The sequence below is a fragment of the Durotheca rogersii genome (assembly GCF_024521655.1).
Source record: "Durotheca rogersii strain YMJ 92031201 chromosome Unknown GGS23scaffold_6, whole genome shotgun sequence".
NCBI classification, from domain to species: domain Eukaryota; kingdom Fungi; phylum Ascomycota; class Sordariomycetes; order Xylariales; family Xylariaceae; genus Durotheca; species Durotheca rogersii.
In genome coordinates, this window is record NW_026251237.1 from 549835 (window position 1) to 558026 (window position 8192).

Here is an 8192-nt window from a genome sequence, read left to right on the forward strand (position 1 = left end):
TATCTGGTTACATAATGCAACGCCTACCCTATTGACATCGATCCCGTCGCTTTATCACGGCTGCCTCGTGCGCGTCTTATCAGACAGTTTCCGGCTCATCCTCATCCTCATGGAGTCGGCACCGCTCTACAACTCATCTGTGCCATGCCACCCGTAGGCTTCTGCTCTACCGTCTGCAAGATATCTTCCGACATTGCGGTCATCCCTCGTGGCTATCCTTTTTTTCAACACACCCTCAGACCGTTCCCGATGAAACCGGCATAATATCGCCTACGGTCGTGGATTGCCCTTTCCTCCCTTTTTTTTTACTCCAATCGCAATATTTGGGATCCGCCTCTCCACCCTCTGGGTATGCGCCGATCAATCATAACTTATCTTTGACTTCCCGCTGACCATAACTTTCCCATTCCTGTCGCGAAGTCCCCCTTCATGAAACCGATTCGGGCGAACCTCGTGAGCCCATCCGCGACTGGCCTTCCCACACCAGCTTGCCAGAATTGGCGCGATCCGAGGTCCGGTCGATCAACTACCATTTAACTCTTCACAGCCTGCCACCCGTCTGCTATTGTCAGAACGCCACGGCTGGGCGCAAGTGTCGATCTCGCCGACCGGGACCAGCGGCAGCGACAACGTCGTCAACATGGACTCGGGCATCCCCGACTCGGGCACCGTCCATAAGGACGGGTCGAACTTGGGCAACTGGAGTTCGCTGATCGGCATCATCGCTGCGATAGTAGGCAACGTTTTAATCGCTCTAGCTCTGAACGTTCAGAGGTATGCGCATATTCAGCTACACCGGCAGCGATTAGAGGCTCGCGAGCGGGCTCGCGAGGCTCATAAGAAGGCGCGCAATGGTCATCATAACGGCTACCCAACGCCCGATACCCCCGTCGGTGATGCGCTCCATGACGATGCCCGAGAGGCACAGTCGATAAGCGCGCACCCACTCGCACAGTCCTACCAATCCGCGGATTCCAATGGTTCCGAATTGTCCTGCGAAGATGCCAAAGTCGCCTCGACCTACCTCAAGTCTCCGTCTTGGTGGTCGGGTCAGGTTCTGATGACCGTCGGGGAGATGGGCAACTTTCTAGCCTACGGCTTCGCGCCGGCTTCGATCGTTTCCCCGCTGGGCGTCGTGGCTCTCATATCGAACTGCATCATCGCGCCCATCTTCTTCGGCGAGGTATTTCGAACGCGAGACTTTTGGGGTGTCCTCATTGCCGTCGGAGGTGCTGTCACGGTCGTTTTAAGCGCGAACCAGGAGGAGACCAAGTTAGACCCACAGGATGTTTGGGACGCCATCACGACGATGGAATTCGAAATATACATGGGGGTTTCCGTATTTTTTATCATCGTTTTGATGTGGGCGAGCCCTCGATACGGCCACCGGACGATTCTCATCGATCTCGGTCTTGTCGGACTATTCGGTAAACCCTGTGTGTTTCCCCTCCCGTGGCTAGCGGAGTGCTAACAAGTAGGCAGGGGGGTATACGGCTCTAACCACCAAGGGCGTCTCTTCGATGCTTTCCTCGACCCTCTTCAGGGCATTTGCCACACCAGTGACATACGGGCTGGTAGTTGTTCTACTAGTAACCGCTGTCATGCAAGTCCGATATGTGAACAAGGCACTCCAAAGATTCGACTCAACACAAGTTATACCCATACAATTCGTCCTGTTCACCTTGTCGGTAATTATCGGGAGTGCAATTTTGTACCGGGACTTTGAACGTACGACGGCGGAGCAAGCTGCCAAATTCGTGGGCGGGTGCCTCCTCACCTTCTTCGGCGTATTTCTGGTCACGAGTGGCCGGCCACGCCAGCACGACGATGAGCTATCGGACGATGAAAATGTCGAGGAGACTATTAGCCTCTTAGACCAAGAAACGTCTGGCCCTTTCGCTCACCGGGCAGAGCGCCCCGGGCAAGATCAACGACAACCTCCAGCGTCATCTCAGCCGTCGAGGCGTTCATCCTACGCTTCACGGACCGGTTACAGAAACTCAGGCGTCGAACCTTTGAATCACCAGGGCGGCAAACCCTCCAGGATGCCTATCCCAACGGGAGCCGAAACCTCTCCCCTCCTCGACAACCCGTGGAGGAACTCTCTCGACAGCCAATCTTACAGCCGAAGCTCCCCCCTAAGGTCGTCGGCTGATAGTATCCCCGTAGTCTACTCGACAATTTCGGCGGCTGTATCAGACCAATTTCAATCTCACACGAGCCTCCCGGAGGTAGTCGTTCCTCCATCGTCACCGCCAGATCGTCCGACGACTCCACGGGCATCCCTGTCGAGACCACATAGCCATCACTTTTCCAACGCATTCATTTCCCCATCTCCATTGTCTTCTACCGTTACTGCAGTGGTTTCGGACGCACTCCTACGCGGTGACGAAAGCCCGGGCGGCCGAAGAAGAACCTTCCGTCGGTCGAGACCCAGCATTAGATCCAGTCAATTGATGCTACAGGGCGAGGAGGGGGTTGGATTATTGGGTGAGCCGCTACCCCAGGGCTTTCGGGACGAGGAGGATTCCTCATTTCACGATGACCCGCTACCAAGCGAAGACAAGACTATCCGGGGGCGGGCGCGCAGCCTCAGCAACACGATAGGGAATTTCTTCGGCAGGAAAAGGAGAAGAGGGACATCAGACCCGGAATCGGGCAACGGTCACGATGCCCAGGGTAATGGTAATAATTGAGGGGGGCGGGCGGCTACTTGATGTGCGAGCATGGGTTAGCGAAGAGGGTAGAGCCGGTTGAGTTAACAGCCATGCTCATATCCGGGCGAAATGGATAGTTGTTGCATTGGATGGGCGTTATGTGTTGATTGTTAGGTGTTGCGGTCAGAAGTTCGCTGTTGCTCATGTTGCTCATCATACCCAGCTCTTCCGGGGACTCCGCGGCCCTCAAAAGCTATGTAGGAGTGTCATCGGATGTGATCACGAAGATATCCAGTTTGTCAGGTTGTTGGAGGTCAATAGACTTGGCGACAGCGTGTCGATGCCACCGTCCGAATTCAGCCAGCGACATTATACGCACGCGAGTGTATATATATTTCTAATATGTTCATAGCTCATCAGCAATGTTTGATACGTCACCTTTGCCGAGGCCTGATACATACGACCTTCATGAGCACACCCCGACTCTAGAAAACCAGAGACCGCTCCAGCGTTCAAGGCAAGGATGATTGGCAGCATCTACTCACAGCCGCCCGACGAAGCTAGTCAGATCCCGCGTGCTTCACCAAAACCGAAGCCGCCGCAAAAGCAGGGACCGCCGAGTCAATTAATTAATCAATTGACCCCGCCGCCGCTGGCCTGTGTCGTCGCGGTTAAACAAATCTGGCAAGCTATATATAGAATATAGATGCTGCGCGGTCCCCAAACCGCCGCGCGGAAGCGCTGCCGACCCGTCTGTTCGCCTCCGACGCTGGACAGGAGGCGGGCCGTGTCATGTATTTTTAGAACCTCTCCGCAGCGAACGAACTTCCCTTCACCATCTTGCGCTCTCTCTCTCTCTCGCGAGCGCCCGGTTGACTGGTCACAATCGGAGAATAGCGCTGGATGCCGGTGTTTTCGATTCTGACACCTCCAGGTCATGCCTGCTCTGCCACCTCGCTTCACCTTCCTACCTCCTCAGCCGCACGCCGGGGCCTCCCCCCCTTGGTCAGAGGAGAGAGGGGAGGAGGGGGGATGCCTTCGCTCGGCCTCTCCACAACCTGCTAGCATCGCTAATACTACCTCCGTCACCATTATCGTCGCCATTCCTCGCGTACTCGGCTTAGATGCCTAAACAGCAAGTTGGCCAGACGAATCCGATTCACCACGAACAGATAGATAGGCGGCACAATAGATATAGCTACGATTTTGTTTTATTTTTGTCGTCCCTGGTGGGACAGGTGTACGTATTTCACACATACACCATGTATATATATGTATATATGTAAACAAATAAGCAAGCGCATGCCAGCCGTAGTCCCGATCTCGACCTCAGTGTCCCGTTTTTCCCTTTTATCTTCCTCCTTGCAGACGCGGCCCCCCCTATATATGTGTGAACGTGTTTCCTTTCCGTCATACGTCCGTCGTACTGGAAGCAGATAACGGGTAAGGGAAAAGAGGGACGCAGCAAGAACCCTCCCCCCCGAAGAGAAACGGCTATATATATAAATGCAATAAAAGCACGTAGGTGGCAGGGATGAGTTAGAAAAGAAAACAATCAGAGCCGTAAACGTATCGATACTCCGCGCGACCGAGCTCTTCTTCTTTTTTCGACCGTCCACCCGTATTGTCTTCTATGATAGAGAGAAAAGAAAAGGCGCAAGAAAAAGACGCGTCCACGACAGGGAGGGTAGGTAGGTTAGGTGGGAGAGAAGATGGATGAGCGAGGGACGACGAAGAAAAGGGGGAAAAAAAAGAAAAGCAGTTGCCCGTCGTCGGCTCTATCGGACACGTACAAAAAGGAAAAGGGGGAGGAGGGCGGGTTCGCGGCCTAGTGCAGCCGCAGCGGCGCGTTCAACATCGACGAAAAAAATATAACGACGAGCGGCAACGTATTTGCAGAAACGACAGGTCGAGAAGGATACGAGATAGACAGATATGAAAAGCAAACAGGCCGCCCAGCCACCGCCTCTGTCGCAAGGGACCTCGCGTCTCTCAAGCCCAAGATATCCAAAAGTCAAACACAATTCCAAGCCCAGTCTATATTTTGCGCGCGAAACGCGCGGCAGTAAGATCTCATATCCAAGGTACGGGAGGAGAAAAAATCGTTGATCAAAAAAAAAGGAGCACCTGGCCGCAGCAAGCCGTGTTATGTGCGATGACGCGGGCGGCCTAGAGACCCCGCGACGCGCGTATATGTAGATATCCGGACGTAAAAGGAAAAGATAACTTCGCCCGAGAACGGGGTGTGGTTTAGGAGGAGCACGAGCAACCAGGTTTGCTTGGTGGGCGGCGGTAATGACAGACAGGTAGTAGGTAGCGTAGCGTATAGCGAACGTGGTACATAGTAGGGCTCGACGGTCGAGGCAGTGTGCATATATATACATATATATACATATGTATAGATAGATTCCATTAGGATTTTGTTAGGTTAGAGGTGGTTTCCGCTGTTCGGGTACACGTATGACGATGATTGTCTTCGGGGTCCAGCGAGGACCTCGCTGTTTTGTCTACTACTCTTTTCCTCCCCTTAGATGCGGTTCCCCGGGCCGGTGGCGCTGACGTTGGGGAAGAGCGCGAACTGGGGCGAGTTATGGCTCCGGCTCGTCGTGCGCGCGCGGCGCCGCGTCTTGACGGTCTCCTTCACCGCTGCTGCTGTCACCGCCGCCGACTTCGGCTCGGGCTCGGCCGCGGGCGCTGCGTCGTAGGCCCCGCGCATGAGCAGCCCCGCGTGCGACTGCGTCCGCGCATGCTTCTCGCGGCTCAGGTCCTGCTTCGGCGACGCCGGGCTCTCCTCGCCAGGGAAGGCGGACACGGCCACCACCGCCTTGCCGGAGGAGGCCGTGGCGCTGCCGCTGCCGGCCTGCAGGTTGCTTTCGTCGGCCGGCTTCAGCAGCGAGTCGCGCGGGTGCCAACTCGAGGTGCTGCTGCCGGTCCAGCGCGTGAAGGCCGTCGAGGTCGAAGCCGTCGACTTGTGGCGGCTCGAGGTCGCCGAGTGCTCCGACATGAAGGAATCCGTGGTCGAAGCGCTCGAGCGAGCCTTCGAGGCGGAGATGCTCTTCCCGAAGGGCATCATCGGCTCGTCGTTGAGCGTGGCCCCCTGGATGAGGTAGTACTCGTCATTCTCGCTGTCCTGCAGCTCCTCCCTCTCGTACTGCAGCATCTGCTGGTGGTAGTCGTTCGGGATCAGCAGGGACGGGGACAGGCTGAAACCTTGCGACTCCATGAAGCTGGACGCGCGCGAGGGAGCCCGTGCGTGTCCGCGCTGGAGCGGCGCCGTGCTATCTCGTCGCGGGAGAGAGAAGTTGGACGTCACCGGGATGGCCAAATTCGTCGGCGTCACGGCTTCATGGTGTGTCGCGTTCGACGCCTGGCTTGATGGACTGAGCACGGGGACCTCGTAATAAATGGGGGACAGCAGACCTGGGGAAAGACCGTAGCTCGAAATAGTGTCCATCGGATCTATTGTTGTCGTGCTCCCTTCCGTCTCGCTTTCCCGTCCTATATCGCAGGACGGCCGCTCCCAAGCATAGTCACAATCTGCCTCGGCAGCGTGTTCGTAGCAGTAGTCAATATCGTCTTCCCAGTTTTCGGGGTAGTAGTCCTCGTCGGTAAAGTCCTGTCGGGAGTCCGCACGGAGTGCACGCGAGTGGGTAAGAAATTCCAGCCTGCCTAGGGTGTCGGACGCGTTGCTAGGGGGTCGCTGATGCTTGTGGTGTGCCATGGTTACCTGTCGAAGTAATGGGACCGATACGCTACCTCGCAGCGACGAGTGGTTGCTTGTGACGCTCATCCGCGATTGTCGGGTCAACGCGTGCTGTTCTTCTTCCTCCGGGACGTCGGGTAAGGCGTTTACGTTGTTAGGTAGAGGCCACGCGGCGTTGTCCGTCGCGGCGGCCGAGTGAGACGGCCTGCGCGTTTCTTCTGCCTTTTTATGCACCGTCGATCCCACCACGGGTGACTCGCCAACGACAGAAGGAGACCGTACTGTCTGGGGGGAAACGGGGGCGAATGGCTGCGGCTGTCGAAAGCCGACACTCGTTGCGGGCCGGTCTATACTCGCCATGAGCATATGAAAACTGTCGTTCCGCACCGAGACCCGACTGGACGTCCTCGGGGGCGGCTGTACCGGCGATACGGTGCTACGCTCAGTGGGGGATCTCGGTGGACGCTGGGGTGGGACACGCATCTTGTCCTGTGATTGAACTCGCTTCACTAGATGCGACGGGGCCGACGGTGGTAGCATTGGCAGCGCTTTCTGTTGCGATTGCGCTTCTGCATTCAGCCCTGCCGAGGGATCCTCTTGGGCGAAGAAGGTCTCGGACGATACATTCGTGAATTGTGACTCGTCGGGATGGAGATTGCTTATGTTTATGGAGGCTTCGGTGGTTCGTCGTGACCGTAGGAGCGAGAATTCTGACACGAGCTCCATGCGGCTCGTCCGGTCTAAGTCAGGCACGCTATCTTTATGCCTATGTGTAAGATGTTCAAAGTTAAACGGACCGGAGATCTGCAGCTTTTTCTGCGGCGCTGCGTTGGACTCTCCTCTTAGAGCCCTCCGTCGCGTGAATACAGATTGTATAAAGTGATCCCTGGGTGCGGTCGAAGAAGCATCATTTGGAACTTCGGTAACGTCCAAAGAAGTATTCGACGCGCTTCTATCGGTGCTCTCTCTGCGTAATTTGCCTCTACGGGTAAACAGCCCCTTCGAGAAGAACTGCACGCTGTCATATCGGTCACGCGACGGCAAGTTACTCGAGGTGGACCGTTGAGACGGGTTCCTGGACAGACTAAGGCTTTCCAAGCTCTGGTTCCATGACGGCGGCCTATCCGACGTGGCTGAAAGACGTGACGACGAGCCCGATGATGTTGTTAGCTCGCTTCGGTGTTTGTCAGTGATCGAGTTCCGCTTCATCTGGACGCTTAACGCTCGGATGCGCTCCGGGGACGGGGGGCCGTCAATGGCCGGCCCGAGGAGATCGCCAAAGTCATGAAGGACATGAGGAACCGGCGCCTTGGGAGAGTGAGCCGTCGAAGGGCGGCGAACCTGGGTCCTCGGGGACACCTCCTCGTCAGCAGCCATCTGCCCCGACGGCTCCTTGTCGTACGAATACACGGGAATCGCAGAATACATGGCGTACGAGGGCTTCGGGGGAAGAGGCGTGCCAATTGGTTCCTGGGTACTGATGAAGCGAAAGCTCGGCCTCAAAACTCGAATTCCCTCCCTTCGCTCGAGATATTCCCAAGTATATCGCGAGAGGCTCTGCTTGATTGCAGACAAGCCACGGGGAAGGAAACTGTGGGGGCGGTGTGCCAGGCCTGGCCGACTCTGTTCCTTTTAAGGGGATAGGCTGGTGGCTGTAGGGAATCAGGGTGTTGACACTGATGCGATGGGCGCAGTGGAGAAGCTTGCCAATGCTATGGATTCTCATGCGAAGGCCTGCCGTGGAGGGGGGGGTAGGAACGGACACAACAGGGTATAGGACAGGGGTATGGGTCGTTCGTCGGGAAAAGTGATGCCTGTTACGGTCTCGTTGG

The 8192-nt window shown here is 56.3% G+C and overlaps 2 protein-coding genes across 2 annotated transcripts; one reads left to right on the forward strand and one right to left on the reverse strand.

The window, feature by feature from the left end:
* The first annotated feature begins 399 nt into the window (after positions 1 to 399).
* GGS23DRAFT_454143 (DUF803-domain-containing protein) lies at positions 400 to 2778 on the forward strand. Its single transcript, XM_051514045.1, has 2 exons — positions 400 to 1427; positions 1483 to 2778. The coding sequence occupies exons 1-2, from the start codon at positions 641 to 643 to the stop codon at positions 2694 to 2696; spliced, it is 2001 nt and encodes a 666-aa protein (XP_051373297.1). The 5' UTR covers positions 400 to 640; the 3' UTR covers positions 2697 to 2778.
* Positions 2779 to 4858: 2080 nt separating this feature from the next.
* On the reverse strand, positions 4859 to 8192 carry GGS23DRAFT_454137 (uncharacterized protein). The gene has a single exon (XM_051514044.1). The coding sequence runs from the start codon at positions 7786 to 7788 to the stop codon at positions 5185 to 5187; it is 2604 nt and encodes an 867-aa protein (XP_051373298.1). The 5' UTR covers positions 7789 to 8192; the 3' UTR covers positions 4859 to 5184.

Coding starts and splice junctions, on each gene's coding strand:
- GGS23DRAFT_454143 (XM_051514045.1), top strand. CDS start 641: ATGGACTCGGGCATCCCCGACTCGGGCACCGTCCATAAGGACGGGTCG. Junction 1,428..1,482: donor CGGTCTTGTCGGACTATTCG/GTAAACCCTGTG, acceptor ACAAGTAGGCAG/GGGGGTATACGGCTCTAACC.
- GGS23DRAFT_454137 (XM_051514044.1), bottom strand. CDS start 7,788: ATGTATTCTGCGATTCCCGTGTATTCGTACGACAAGGAGCCGTCGGGG.